At 46.6% G+C, this 15,971-nt stretch overlaps 1 protein-coding gene across 2 annotated transcripts in view; it reads right to left on the bottom strand.

Moving 5' to 3' along the window:
• LHCGR (luteinizing hormone/choriogonadotropin receptor) overlaps window positions 1-15,971 on the bottom strand; it is a 132,267-nt gene that overhangs the window by 20,407 nt on the left and 95,889 nt on the right. For both annotated transcript variants that reach the window (XM_083175275.1, XM_083175274.1), the window contains 5 exons: window positions 12,783-12,857; window positions 12,225-12,302; window positions 5,016-5,084; window positions 2,545-2,619; window positions 935-1,120 (listed from right to left, as the gene is read on the bottom strand). In XM_083175275.1, coding sequence (XP_083031401.1) covers window positions 935-1,120; window positions 2,545-2,619; window positions 5,016-5,084; window positions 12,225-12,302; window positions 12,783-12,857 — 483 coding nt within the window. The remainder of the gene's footprint in view (window positions 1-934; window positions 1,121-2,544; window positions 2,620-5,015; window positions 5,085-12,224; window positions 12,303-12,782; window positions 12,858-15,971) is intronic.

The following is a 15,971-nucleotide window of genomic DNA, read 5'->3' as shown; positions in this document are numbered from 1 at the left end:
CTGAGCATCATCTGCAATGTTGTGCTAATGTTATACCACTTTCTTCTGAGTGATGTCACAGACTAACATTTAACGAGTGCATTCTATAAATTGATTGGTAGAAGCTGATATAAGGCTATGGACGGCTTGTCTTCTTCTCCACTATTGACATTGCGTCTTACAGCTCCCTCTATCTTATTGCTACAGTATCAGTGGGATCTATATAGAAGTCCCATCGTGTATGCTCCCAGTCCATGCTATTTTTCCTGAACCTCTAATTAAATATGACATCATCAGGAACTGGGTTCCTCAACCTGTTTTTTCTCTCTCCTCTCTCTCTCCCCCTGCTCTCTCCCCTCTCTCCCCCCTCTCCCTCTCTCACCTTCCCTCTCTCCCCCTCTCCCCTCTCTCCGTCTCTCCCCTCTCCCTCTTTCCCCCCTCTCTCCCCATTCCCTCGCCCCCCTCTCCCTCTCTGCCCCTCTCTCTTCCCTCTCCCTCTCTCCTCCACCCTCTTTCCCCCTCTCCCCCTCCCTCTATCCCCCTCTCTCTCCCCCCCTCTCTCTCCCCCCCCATCTATCTCCCCTTTCTCTCCCCCCCTCTCTCTCTCCCCCCTCTCTCTCTCCCCTTTCTCTCTCCCCCCCTCTCTCTCTCCCCCCTCTCTCTATCCCCTTTCTCCCCCCCCCCCCCCCAGACCCGGAGTTCCTGGACCTAGTTTTCCAGAAAAATAGTACTGCTTCCAGTATACACTAACACCACTACTGCCTTTTGTTTAGATCAGTATATGGAGTTAATTTACTTTGATATGAAGGATGGTTATACCTCTATGCGCTACTTCCTTCAATATCTTAGAATTGCAACTTACACGTCCTGTGCATTAATATTGTAAGGTGAATTACAGGTGGCTGACTGCCGGGAGACCGCTTGAAAAAGTTTAAAGTTTGAATTCTCAACTTACTCTTTTGATCTCATGTTAGCGAAAGCGCAGCAGTGACTGGGGTAGGTGAGCTGAGCCTTCACCAAATTGGCAAGTTTGTCCAGAGCTGGTAACTTCTTCAGATAATAGGATTTTTCTGCAACTAAGACCTGGATAAATTCCAGCCCGTGGACGGGTAAATGCTCCAAAGCGGTCGATGTTATCTCTCTAAAAAAAACAGAAAATGTACTGGAGGTCATAAAAACATAAAAAAAAAAATGTTTTAGTAAAGGAACCTTTTATAAAATTGTTCTATCTTTACTCAGAGATCTACCTCAGCATTCCCCCCTGCAGGGCTGCATCCACCATGGCACAAGTGGTGGCACCATAAGCAGAAGCCTAAAGCTGGCCATAGATCAGGATGAACTGCACCGTATGCAGGTGGCGGGGCGGTCGAAAGAGCGATTGTATGGGCTTACAATCACATTCATTGGCTTGTTCGACCCTAACAAGAGCCAACGGATCAGACATGCCGCACAACTGATTAGAGGACCAATCACTCGACCTGCAGGAGTGCGCATCGTGCAATTGTGTACACATGATGCGCACACAATCTGTTGCACGACCAGTTGAGATGGTTGGGTCTAATCTCGTTCCGGTGTATGGCGGTCTTTAGGCATTCCTGTGTGGCAACTCCAGCCTGGCAACCCCAGAATTAGCCCCACTATGGAAGGACACAGCACACAACTTTAAGTCAAAGAAGAGGACCACCTAGGAAGGGGAGTTAACAGATTAAGAGCCGCCTTCAACCATGTAATATCATTTAAATAATAACACATTTGGCAGTTGAACATTTTGTTATACAGGGGCAATGTAATAGGGTGTGATTACATTTACGCCACTGTATATACAATCAGGGGCGGATTGGCCCGTCGGGAAACAGGGCCATTTCCCGGTGGGCTGGTCCAGATTTTCACTTGGCCGCCGATCGAGCTGCCAGGGACGGTCCTATCAGTGCCGGTGCTTGTGTCATTCCATATGCGGCGGCTGCCGTCGGCCATATTTATTTTTGGCTATGGTGCCCTTCTATATAGAGCAGGCTGCGCCCGTTGCTGATGACGTCACCCGCGACTTAAGCGCAGCGGTGCGGCTGACCGAAGTGGCTGCAGCTGCAGTGTAACCCCCCCAGACAGTAGCGTTAACACAACACCCCCTCCCCCGGGCAGTAGTGGGGCAACATCCAACCCCCCCCGTCGACACTGCACCCTCCCCTCAGGCTGCAGCGTTGACAACCCCGCCCCCCCACTGGGCAGTACCCAAATCCCCCCCCAAGCCCCCCCCCCCCGGGCAGTAGCATAAACATGAAATGGTTTGTTCTTACAATATAGTTACTGCAGAGATGAGTTATTTTCTTGTGAATAGATATTGGGGCAGATGTATTAAGCCTGGTGAAGAGATAAAGTGAAGAAAAAGTGGAAGGAGATAACGCACCAGCCAATCAGCTCCTAACTATCCTATTTCAAAAGCAGTTAATTGGCTGGTGCGTTATCTCCTTCCATGTTATCTCCAGTTTATCTCTTCCCCAGGCTTAATACATCTGCCCCATTGTGTGAAGGAGGTGGGTTGTATGAAATAACTATTGGTATACTTACAAACGATTTGGCCCCGTAGCTCCCTTTAAGGCGTCATTATGAAAACGATTTAGATTCTTGTTGTCATTAAGAATCCTGCATACAACAAATATAACATTTCAGCTGTAAGCAATGCTGAGGAGCCGCAGATCAGCGCCTGGCTGACATTACCTTCTGTGTCGCTACAGTAGGGGTAACATACTTTACTTATGACTTCTTTATCTCGGCTTATTAGGTTTGTTGAATAAACATTGACACAGATAAATCTGTTATTAGGATCTACTGACCACATAGCCACACCCACAGCAGCCAGGAGAGGTTTCATGGTAAGTACACATGGGTATGGGGGGGGGGGGGGGGGGGTGTCCCGTCCAGAAGGGCTGTCTGACACCTGTCACCATGGAAAGGAGGAGGGAGAAAATAAAGCCTGGTATGGTCCGGGATATTGTAAAAAACGGAATGGACAGTACTATACTGGGAGGCTGTAATCGCCCCTTCCCCATCTTCCCGGTGAAAGCTATCACAGGCACCCCCTGGACCAGACATTACAAGCACTGGAATACAGAGTTTGATAAATAGAGCTTGTCCATTCTGATGCTCCGGGGTCCAGTTCCGGTTTTTACTTAATCCCGGCACACACTCCCTCACACCTTCTTCTCACCTTTCCCCGCTGTGCTACTGTGTACCAATGTACCACTGTGCAGCTGCTGCTGCTCCCTATATGCGTATATACACATTTCTAAATAGGGCGTGTGGCAACACCTCCTCATATTGGCCACACCCCCATTAGTTCCAGGGGCCACTCTCTAAGGACCTGCCAATAACAGAAGATACAACTGTTTCCCAATCATAAAGTATTAAAAACAAATTGTGCCTCGGGATGGAGTTTCTCCCAAACGGAGAGAGTATTTGTAACTCCTGAATAAACCTTGGTAGGACCTCCACAGCTGGAAGAGCTGGATTTATCTGGCAAAGGGTGTGGAAACGATCTGAGATGAGATCACTTGAAAGGTGACTTGTTCACTGGACTGACCAGGTTTAACTACACTTTGTAGTGACCACGGCTGATGCATGAGGTAGCTGATTGCAGAATGACACAGGCGAGTGTTGGATGCTGTCCTACCAGAAGTTTTCCAGGTGTGTGTGATACTGGTTATTACAAAGGGTATTTAAACCTGGCCAGTCCAGTGAACAAGTCACATTTGAAAAAGCTGCTGAGTACAGTGAAATGCGTAAGGTGCATCTCAAGTGACCTCGGATCGTTTCCACACCCTTTGCTAGATAAATCCAGCTCTTCCAGCTGTGGGGGGTCCTACCAAGGTTTATTCAGGAGTTACAAATACTCTCTCCATTTGGGACATACCTCTTCTCAGGAAAAGTGAACTGGTATCCTTACTCCATCCCGAGGCACAAGACTTCTCTGGAGGCACGCCTGGTACCCTCCGTGGAGTTCCCTCATAAAATTGTTATCTTTTTTTTACTATACACCTGACCACTTTGAATTAATTTAAACTGTTTCTTCAGTATTAGCGCAATCAACACTCCCTCTTGTTCTTCTGTACATTGTATTGGGGTTGACTCCCCTTTTTTTAGATTTGCTGCTTAGAGCCAAGCACACTCACACTAAAGCGCCTTTAGCTACATAGTATCTATATCCTTTTTTGTCCTGTTTCCCAATCATGCCCCATGTCTTGATATTTGAGCAAAAGAAACAAATCTGACATGCAATGGGTTTCTAACACAATAGACGGACCTTTGCTAATCTACACTGTATGCTTTGGACTCGATTGGATTGTGTCTGCCAATAATAAAACACTTTGTGCTGTCCAGGTAAATTAGGGTTCGGAGGTACTGTCAAAGCTCCTGGACGGGTTCAGTACAAGATGTGTCATAAAGCACAAGTGTAAAAGCATTGCACGTGGATTCCAGTTGAGCATGGAATGACCTTGGCCTAGTACTGTGTGTCCTTTTGTTAAGAGCATATTTAATCTACATTACCTAAGGTCAGATGATGTAACTAGAGGTTCCAATCTACGTAATATCCTATATTGTTACTCTATTTTATACTGTTTTGCAATTATTTAGTTTTGCTCATTGGAGTATGTAACAAGGCATCGAGCGTCTCAGGGTTGGACAGCTAGTGTTATTGCAGCTGTGTCTGAGCTTAGATGGATGACACATAAGCAGATGCTATGACACAGTCCACTTATCTATTCTCCACTTCCGGAACCGTATTCTACCAAAATAAACTTTCCCATTTTCAGTTATACATTACAATGACTTATGTAGAGCTCACATTTCATAAGCAACCTCTGCAAAAGTGCGTTTCTTATCCTAGCTCTCAAACTCTGTCCTCGGATCCCCGCACAGTCCATGTTTTCCAGGTCACCTGGAATACATAGTACACCTGCCGGGTGACCTGGAAAACATGACCTGTGTGGGGATCTGAGGACCGAGTTAGAGAACCACTCTAAAGACATTATTATACCTACAATTGATCCAGTTTGGTTCCATTGAATGCATAGCTTTGTATTTCTTCAAATCCATTCCTGGAAAGCTTCCTGGGGTGTAAATAAATGAGAACAATGGTTACATCTTTTGAAGCTATTGTACAGTTTATAAAATGCTTTTACCTACTAGGGGCGGGGCGATCACTCGATGACCACGCACCAGTATAACCTTGTTAATGAAGGGTTTGGTATATATGTTGTTGACTAGAGACACAGGTTTACTAAGAATACGATTTTTCGTATTCCTATTCTTAATACGAATGAATACGACTGATTACGGGTGTTTCGGCCGTATGCAAATTAGTATTCCAGAGGGGAATTTACAAAGCAGTCAAATACGACTGCTTTGTAATCCCCGATGTCGTATTCATTCATATTAGCGGCCCTGTAAAGGCCCCTAATACAAATTTGTATAGGCAGCCTGCACGGATCAGTCAGATCCGTGCAGGCTGCAGTGTGTAAAAAAAGGAATAAATAAATAAATAAAAATACGGCTCGGGGTCCCCAGCCGTAACCAGCACCAGGCTGAAAGAGCCGGGGCTGGTTTGAAAAAAATCAGAAAACTGGCCAAATTGCTGTATTTTTTAAAACCGGGGGGGGGGGGGGGGGGGCACTGGTTCCCAAAATACGGGGGATAAAATGACTAGGGGACCCCCATATTTTAAGAACCAGCCCCAGGCCCAACAGCCAGCAGGGTAATGCCACAGCCGGGGGGAGACTTTTCATTATAAGTCCCCCCGGCCAAAGCATTCATCCCTGTGACCGGTCAGCCTGGCCAGAGGTCCTGGGGGAGTGGGGACCCCCCCAATAAAGGGGTACCCCCCTCCAGAACTTACCAGGCCAGGCTGAAGCCTGGTGCTGTCCTCGATGCCCCTGGGCGGTGGACATCGATCTGATAAAATGGTGTAAAAAAATAGAATTAAAAACTATTGTCTAAAACTGGGACTTGGATAACCACAAGTTCCAGCATGCGGGGGCCCGCTGGCACTTATAGTTCCACAGTTCAATAGAAATAGTAAAAAAAAACACACTGACACCCATTAATAATAAAACTTTAATACATCCAAAGCCCACACATACTGATACTTACCTTTCTTGAGCCCGTAGGTAGCCCTGGGTCCGTCGATCCTGGGTCCGGGGGCTGCTGATCCTGGGTCCAGGGTCCGTAGCAATCCTTAGGGGGACCTGTGGAAGTAAATCTTACTTACCCACGTCCTCTTCGGTCTTTAGAAAAAAAAAATGCAAGTGTCCCGGTACACTGACAGGAGAGATGCTGAAGTTTCATCTTCAGTGCCTCTCCTTCGAATGATTCTATTGGCCGCCTAGCGGCCAATCAGGAGCCGAGAAAAAAATAGTTTTTTAATTAATGTGTCAAATGTACCATCTTCAGATACAAAATAAGTTTAGCTTACGCCATGTATTGTTGCCAACCTAGATATAGTCAAATATATAAACTGTGGACTCTTGCTCAGCAGCTGCTGATAACTGAATTTTCTGTTCCGAGCAGTAACTTTTATAACCAAGCTGAGTGACATCACAAGAGCACCGTAGAATGTAAGTGACATGTCCAGATGTTAGATCGCACACTGCTGGTATTGTGTAACTGCATGGAGGAAATTAGATATCTTTTTATAAAAATTTAATGGGCACTACCACGTTTTTTTATTAGACAATAGTAGAAGAGAACAACAACTTGTGTTTCAGCGATTGTGCTGAAGCCAAATACAGTAAAACCTGAAACGTATTTCGTGTTTATAGAGTTGTAGTGATGTCATTTGGATTTACTGCTTCGCCAAATTCTAATCTGTCCGTGGTACAAAAATGCTTCCCTATATTTAAAAAATGATGACATAATGGGAATATGACACTACATAAGTGCTGCTTACTCAAATGACTACCGGCCTAGCTGCGGCATGGCACTTCTCCAGATAATCTGGCTATAAAACCTGCAGGTGGTAACCCAGTTAAATGTAGAATTGAAATAGAATTGATTGGTGTGAAATAACTGTAGCAAAGTATTACACATTTACAGCAAGGGAAGATAATACTAATGTCTGCATTTATTTGTACAACTCTTGGTAGTATAATATACAAACTTGATATACAGATGGAGCCACCCACATCTATGCTGCCTATGGCGCTTGTCCTGACAACTCGTCGCAGCACGCCTAGTCGCGCAGCTGCGCAATAAGTCTTACTGGTGAGTGCAATACCAGCGATCATCCACCAGATGTCGCTTTTTAAAATCACCACTGCGCATGCCTCAGATGTTTCATTCAATACTATAGTGAAAACTTGCATTGCAGGTGTGTGAATTCTCCATTAATGCACTATATCGCAAGAAGTAATTTATTGTACAGTATATTAAATAAACATTTTTCTCAGAAAATAATATTGCATAGACATGCGTCTCATTACGCTATTTATAACGGGCTATAGGGATAAGTGAGCAAGTATAAAGTATGGTCGAAGTGCTATACATACTTAAGACTCGGGTTAACAAAATGGCTACCGTGTTTCAACCAGGTCTTCAAAGGAGAGTCCACATCTATGATGCTATCGCTGGCATAGTTTACACTTGTGAATGGGCACTGCTGTACATGCGTCTCATTACACTACACTACTTAAACACAGAATTGCGCCCCCAGTATGACTGCAATACAATGCGAGCAGACCAGACTTGAGCACTGAGCAGGTTAACAAAATGGCTGCCGGGTTTCAGCCAGGGATTCATGGGAGCCCATATCTATGGAGCTATCGATGGCATAGTGTACAATTGTGTAAGGGCACTGCTGTACGTGCAACTCATTATGTTACACCAGTTATACCCCTTTTACACCAAAACGCCGGGTCGCACCCGGCTTTTTTAGACCCAGGTTCAAGCCGGGTGCGACCCGGCGTTTAGTGCCATTTACACCGGGCGGACAGCCCGCCCCGCACCCGCGCCCGCCCCCCCCCCGGAGCTTGGAGATGACAGCGCGATGTCATCTCCAAGCGCCTATCACCGCCGCGCGCCGCTGCCGGACCGGAACGCTGCTGGGGGCAGCCCAGCACTAAGGTAAGCTGCTAGGCTGCCCCCAGTCCCCGCACACACTCCCCCCGCCGTCGCACAGGAGGTGAATGGATGCCGCACACAGGCATCCGTTCACCTCCCTCCCCCGCCGCCGCTGCTGCTGCTGTCTGCAGGGTATAGCAGACAGCAGCGCCGGCTGTCAGTGACTGTCAGGCTGACGACCCGTCCAACCTGCGGACGCTGCGGTCCGCAGGTTGGACGTTCCCCATTCATGTAAATGGGAGCCGGGTCATCCGACCCGGCGTTCCCATTTACACCGCCCTCTACCCAGGTCCTAGCCGTGTTCTACCCAGGTCAGGACCTGGGTAGAAGTCCCGTGTAAAGGGACACGGCGTTAGGGATTTACACCGCCGAAGATCCGGGTCTGACCCGCTGCTGACCCGGATTTTTCGGCGGTGTAAAAGGGGTATAAGATACTAGTAGCCACAGGGACTACAGGTTTCCTGCTGTGTGAAATATGTAATGTACCGTACAGTCCATACAGTACAGTACTGCGCATACAGCATTTTATACAACTGCTCACAGGAAAAGGAAGTGAGGTCAAAAATTTGAGGGAGAAAATGAGTGGTCCTGTTTTTTTAATTTTAGGAACCAGCCCCGAGCCCAGGTTCTACAAATACCAGGGAAAAATGTGTGGGGATGCCCCGTATTTTCAGAACCAGTACCGGGCTCACTAAGCTGGGTGGTAATGCCACAGCCAGGGGGGGACACTTGGCCAAAGCATTATCCTCTCTAACTAGTCAGCCCAGGCTGTAGATTCTTGGGGAGGTGGGGAACCCCCGTTCCCAAATAAAGTCCTCTCCGGGGAACCCCAGGCCTGGGCTGAAGCCCTGGGCTATTACCTGCACCCCTGGGTGGTGAGTGTGGGGTTTATAGCTTTTCCATAAAGTAATATTGGCCTTTACAGTTGAACTACAGGTCCCAGCAAGCCTGCCCCACATGGTGGTATTTGGAGAACCACAAGTACCAGCATATGGGGCATTAAGGTATCGCTGGAACCTATAGTCACACTGATTGTTTTAATATTTTATTCACATGGATTCCGGTGGCCTTTAAGTATCGAACTGGGTCTCCAAGTGGAGGAGCGGCACACTTATCCGCTACCTGGTGATAGCGACACATGCTCATTTAAACAGCGATCCCTTACCATCAGTTACGCTTCAGCTGTATCTGCTGCAGGAAGATTGCTGGAACACATCGTTTGCGTTTTTCAGTATATACCGTACGCTATTTTTATGAATGACTTTCCTAGGGGACCCGGAAACACGTGCCACTTGCCGAGAATGAGACAGGCTCCATCTGTATATCCATCCGCCGTTGGATTGGTGGAACATTATCCACCCAGTGGTGGAGATGTGTATTGCATGCTGTATGTTGTCGTGCCTCAACGCACCTCAATGCGTCTGAGCACGCTCCAACAGCTGTGTTCTAAACCCCACATTTAGGCGTGCTGTTGGGTTGAATAAGTGTGGCTCCTCCTCTAAATGGGTGTCATTTGTAATGGTAACACCCAGTGCATGCGGTTTAATGCCTGTGCACTGCTGGTAAAAAGGGGATGCAGCATTGTGGGTAAGAGTGTGTGTACTTGCTGCCCAGTTCCCCGTTTCGTCACTCCATGGGTTCTGGAGATTCAGGCTGCACCTGGAGACGAGAATGACCGCACTGCTGGCTCCTACATGGTGACAGGAGCCAGGTGCTGCACATAATGTTACAGTGCAGCAATTGGCTCCTATCACTGAAGAGGAGTCGGCATTTTGGTATCACCCCTTGGCAGGTTACACCCTGGTGCAAATCGAACAAAATGGTGTATCCCAAATCAGTGCGCACCTGCAGCTAGTGTAGATGTGTATAAAAACTACTTATGACAGGGTTGCCTACCCTCCAGGAATGGGCGGGAGGGTCCGGAAATCGGGTCCCCCTCCCGGCGCCCCGGAAAGAAGGGCAACCCTCCTGCAAAGCCGCCATGATCACGCGACACACACACCACCCCAGGACCCGTGGGTCAAATGACGCGAATGACAAGAATCGTGCTGTTTTAGCCCCGCCCACTGCCGTGCAATGCCTTAAAAATGGCATTGCACGTCGGGGGCGTGGCTTAAAAAAGCACTATTGTTCTGGTCACGCCCACAAGTAAGTAGCCACCCGTCCCCACCACTTTTTCACTCCCCACAGCTCCGCCCCCCCCTGAGCTGGCTGCCCTCTCCCGGAAAGGGCAGCCAGAATGTAGGCAAGTATGACACGACCTACGACCCTACATGACTTTTGTAAAGCAGTAACTGGTGAACGAACCTCTGCTTCCGATTGTTCACAGGAAAAATACTGGCTGTCCACACGGAAATGTGCTACAGTCAGTCAGCATTCACTCCGACCTGTCTGTCCTCACATGTTCTTATTTATAGAACCGCATTATTACGGGCTAATAAGCCAGTTAATCACTGCTGTTGAATCTCTTATGAGCTTAATCCCTAGCTTCTCATTTTTAATTACCTGTGTTTATTTATACGTACAGTATCTAACCTTCATTCTCACATTCTAATTTTGGGTGGGAGATGCTGTTTTTTTATGAAGCAGTTTTACCAATGTGGGTACTTTCATTTAGAAATCAAGTACATTTAAACAGTACAGATGGAGCGCCTCTCTTCCTTGGCCGGGGATCGCCAGAATGTCCTCGCTGGCGATCGCCGGCTCACTCGCACACGCGTCCCAGTTTCAGGTCGGCGCCGCTGCGGGTCCCTGCCCGTCTCCACTTCAGGGAGACGGGCAGGGATAGGGGGGACAGCGGGGCGGCGAGGGGCACCGGGGGAATCGGGGGAAGGGGAGGCAGCAGGGACCCATGGACAGCTCCGTAGCCATGGGGCACGCGCCTGCCGCTGGCGGGGGCTGGCGATACTATCACCAGCCCCTGCAAGAATGAGGCCGGCTCCATCGGTAGCTTACATTTTCTTAGTTTATATTGCATTGCACTTCTTATCCTTGTGGCATATTTAACCCTTTGAGTGCCAGCATCTCGGTGAGAGATGCGCAAAATATTCACTAAAAATCCTAGCGCCGCTCACATTTGTTATATAAATTCAACTAAAAAATGTGTCAAATCTTATATTTCGTATATAAGGTACTGTAAACATTACAGACCATTATGATGAATGAAAATGTCTGCTTGCAATTTTCACACCTATTGTAACAAATTCCCTGGGCACTCAAAGGGCAGTATTCAATGAGAAAGTTCTCCGTGCATGGAGAGCGTTTTATTTCGCTCTCCATGCACTCTCCGTGTTTTAGCGGAGATTCTCCATGTTTGCAGATTCTCCGTCACGGCACTTTACCCACTATTCAATGTGGCTGATGCTCGCCGCCACTCGCGGCGAGTCTTAACCCCTGCAGCGGACGAGCGTCCGCGGCAGGGAGCTTTCAGGGAGCCGGGGGACGGAAGCAGCCAGAGAGATTAAAGTCTCCCTGGCTGCTCCAGAGGAATGTGGTGGGGAGGGGGGCTCCCCAGGACCCAGGCAGCACAGGCTGCCCCCCCCTATAGCCAGGGGGGACCCAGTATTCACTGCACCCGATCGTGCATATTAACGATCGGGTGCAGTGAATATATGAATATCTAATGAGCGGCTCGAGCGCTCCGGCCCCCTGCTGGCTGCACTGTGTAAAAAAAAAAAAAAACATATTTTTTTAAAAATTAAATATATATATATAAGCACATGAATAAAAATAACATGCCCCTTCACAGAAAAAAAAACCCTGATTTTTTGACACCAAAATTAAAAAAAAAAACCTTTTAGTTAAAAAGTTCACATTCCAGCTCCCCATCAAAAGATGGAGAATTGCTACACGGAGAGACACGGAGAAAATCACTTAGAAAGACGGAGAATATTTCACATTGAATAGGGTTGCTCGCTTTTGGAGAGCAAAATGCTCCGTCCAAGGCGAAAAAAGCAAAAATTCTCCATAAAACACGGAGAACTTTCTCATTGAATACTGCCCAAAGAGTTAATCTTTTTTTTCATCCAGAACTGTCTCTTTCCGAGTGTATCACATTGTCACATAATCTGACGTAATACATATACAGACACGCACAGTACAGATACTTTTTTCAGGTTTTTTCTTTTTCCACTTACAATGTTAAAGACTCGTTGTTAATTTCCTGAAATGCGTTTGCAGGTATTGCCGTTATATGTAGGTTATCAAAAATCTCTCTGGGGAAAAAATAAATACATGTAATGAAAAAGATACTTCATATACATTTATTATTATTATTTTTTAGTATTATAAGTATTTTTTAAAGAATATGCAGCGCCGGCCAAATAATAAATAGAAAACAAAGTGTTATCGGGACATAAATACAATATAGAACGGCAGATCATAGCATACAGTAAGTGCATGGCAACAGGCCGGGGGTCTGACGGATTCACCGACAGGCCCTGGTAAATTTTTTACCCCGCCCATTTTGTAGGTGGGTGGGGCCTGACAAAACTTTTACTGGCGCTGTGCAGTCAGTAGCACATGATTTGACCCGGCGGCTGCCAGATGCATTTGTTATTGCCATTGGGTCAGTCATCTGTTACTTACTGCCCAGCGGTGGCCGCAGGCTGGGAGGGAGAAGAGGAGCCTTGGGCAGGCTGAAGTCATGATGTAATATGCCGTAATAATAATAATAGAACAAGAGTATTACTTACAGAATGAAATTTAATTCCACAGATAAAATTTTAGTGACATCTGGAAATTTCCGTATTCCTGTGTTACAGATGCTCCTACAAGCAATGACAACAACATAAGAAGTAATTTTCATTGATACCGTCCTACACATAAAGGTTAAACTCCTCCCTACACCACTATTATTTGATAACTGGAATCTTGATGCCAGTCATAAACCACTGATTCCATTACTAACTATAATTGTGACTACGGCCAGCAGGGCCGGTGCAAGGCACCGGAGCGCCCCAGGCGAGTCGGGGTGGGGGCGCCCCGGTGCCGGGGGAGGGGGGGGGTACCTGTCCTGCGGCGCTATCCGGTGCCGGGGGAGGGGGGTACCTGTCCTGCGGCGCTGTCCGGTGCCGGGGGAGGGGGGTACCTGTCCTGCGGCGCTGTGTATTTAAAGCTGGCGGCAGAGGCAGCGGGGGTCCCTGCAGTCCATTAGAAATAACGAGCGCTATCCGCCGGGCTATGCGGAAGCGCTTCTGTTGTGAAAACACTGGCAGCACGCTGATTGGCTGAGATCAGCGTGCGCCGTGCTGCCAGTGTTTTCACAACAGAAGCGCTTCCGCATAGCCCGGCGGATAGCGCTCGTTATTTCTAATGGACTGCAGGGACCCCCGCTGCCTCTGCCGCCAGCTTTAAATACACAGCGCCGCAGGACAGGTACCCGAGCGGCACGGGGGGGGGGGGGGGATGCAAAATGCCGCCCTCCAGTGGCCGGCGCCCTAGGCAAATGCCTAGATTTGCCTAGTGGTGGCGCCGGCCCTGACGGCCAGGAAGGTTATTATGAATTTCTGGACTGCTAAACATTCACGTAACCTTCCTGACTTAGATAATCTACTACAAAATGTATGTACTAGGACAGGTATAACACATTACATTGCTTTCATTCCTCCCAGAAGAGTTTCTGTGTAAAATGGAAATACTACATTCTGAGCAAACCTTTACATGTCCAGTCATCTATCTGTAAGACATATTGGGTGACATTCTATGGGATGAGAGTTTTTCTCACGTCAGTTTTTCGCCCATTATCGCACTTTTTTCAAATCACATTTTTGCCTTGGATTCGCATATTAAATGAGGTGCGTGTTCCGGCAAGAAAAGTGCGATTTCGCGGCAAAATCAGTGATTTTTGCCATTTTTCACATCTCATTAAATATGCAAAAACGGGGTTTCGGCCGTTTTTTGCGAAAATTTCGCCAAAAAACACAAATCTCATCCCATAGAATGTCACCCTTGATATTTAATTACACGATGCGTGACTCTTCTTTTCCTTAAACATCCTAGCATCTGATGTGTGTGACCTCTAGCACGTATATACATCACATTTCAAGACTTACAAATTAAACCTGAAATAAAGACTCGGAGACTTAGGTTTGGCAGGAATTGTTAGCTGATTTATTTTAGTACTTTTAAGCTAGATTAATTTATTAATAATTAATTAATGGTGGCCCAGAAAGAACGGCTAATTAACTAAGCTCCCCCCACACAATCTGCATACGTAATCAAGCCTACCCTAACAAGCGGTATCCTGCTCGACCTACTGCATTGACTACCCACCCATCAGGGTGGGGTGCTGCCCCCGAGCGGGTGATCCAGCGAAGGCTTAAGCCAATGAGAGGCGAGCGCACCGAAAAGCAAACATATACGTAGCATCATCATTTGAATAAGAACTAATTCTATTCACCTGCCGTTCTTTCCCACCTATCAGCCAACGCAATTAACACCCACCCAACCATAATAACACAAGGGAGGGAGGGCGGGAAACCCTTCAGGAAAGAGAGAAAGACTCCTCCCTTTCCTGCCCTGATATCATAGCCAACACTGTCCTTCCCTGAGTCCTTATTGGACCCCCGGGTCACATGCTTCCCAAAGGTCAAACAACAGCCTTGGATGTTTAACCCACTCCATGCCTATTGCAGACATTATGTTATTTATCTGTTAGAAATGTATACAGTGTGCTTATTATTTAGTTATTCCCTTTGCCAATCAACATCGCTTCTTGTAGACTACTGTATTGCATTCCACACAAAAAAAAACGGTGCACATACTTGATGTGAGGGAGACCAAACCTCCTCCCCACACCCCCTTGTGCTTTCACCCCCCTTTTTTCACCCATACCCCTTCCCCCACCTAGTTTATGTTGATTACTTATACATTTTAAGAAGTTTCAGCAATTCAGTTAAATTGCTTAATAGTTTGACTACTGTGATACCTTCGATCTCGTTTGAACAATAACGATGGAGATATTTTATCTTCGAGTGAATCCTATTATATGTAAGGCTGGAATTGCTTATCATAGGATCCACCCTATATGCGAAGATGTGGGATTTGTCTGGGATTTTGCTCGCGATTCGATCCCAATTCAATTGCGATCGAATCAGGATCGAATCGAATAGTACGCAAAATGCAGATGATTTGACTATAGAATACTGATCTGTTCTATATAGTCTTATTCGATTTACACTACAGGGAACGCGCATTGGGATCGAATCTGTATCGAATATAAATACAGTATAAATGTACTTGTGTCTTTTGTGGGGGCAATGGGTTAATTTATTGAATGTTTTTGAATATTCTAAATGTAACGTTGGCTCTCATATGGGGCAATAGGCCTGGTAATTAGATATGGATGCTATTACTTTAGTGTTCAGGTTGGGTGGTAAGAAATAGGCCAGTTTATGAAAAGCAACTGTATATACAGTACCAGTGGTGTATACAGGAGATGGTTGGGAATTTAGCCCTTTGAGTGAATTTGTCAAAATTGGTGTGAAAATTGCCAAGCAAAAATTTTCATTCATCATCATGACCTGTAATATTACCTTATATATTAATATAGGAAATATAATCTTGTTTTGGTACTTGTGTATTAGCATGGCGCCCACTAAGCAAATTGCTTAGCGGGCGATTCTGCGTAAGAAAATCGCATTGCATGCATTTTTTGCATGCAATCCGATGCGATTTTCCTATGTATTTTCCTAGGGTGCCTCAATCTCATTGCATCTCATATAAGTGTATAGTAAAGTAAAAGATTGCATTGCACCGCCCGGAGCAAAAAAAGAGCAGTGAATAAATTACATAGGAAAATCGCATCGCATGCGATCGCATCGCACACAAAAAATGCATGCGATGCGATTTGCCTACGGTGCCATACGTATGCTAATTGGGCA

The sequence above is a fragment of the Crinia signifera genome, chromosome 3 (genome assembly GCF_055691185.1).
Source record: "Crinia signifera chromosome 3, ASM5569118v1, whole genome shotgun sequence".
Classification (NCBI taxonomy): domain Eukaryota; kingdom Metazoa; phylum Chordata; class Amphibia; order Anura; family Myobatrachidae; genus Crinia; species Crinia signifera.
This window is presented reverse-complemented; position numbering and strand designations above follow the sequence as displayed.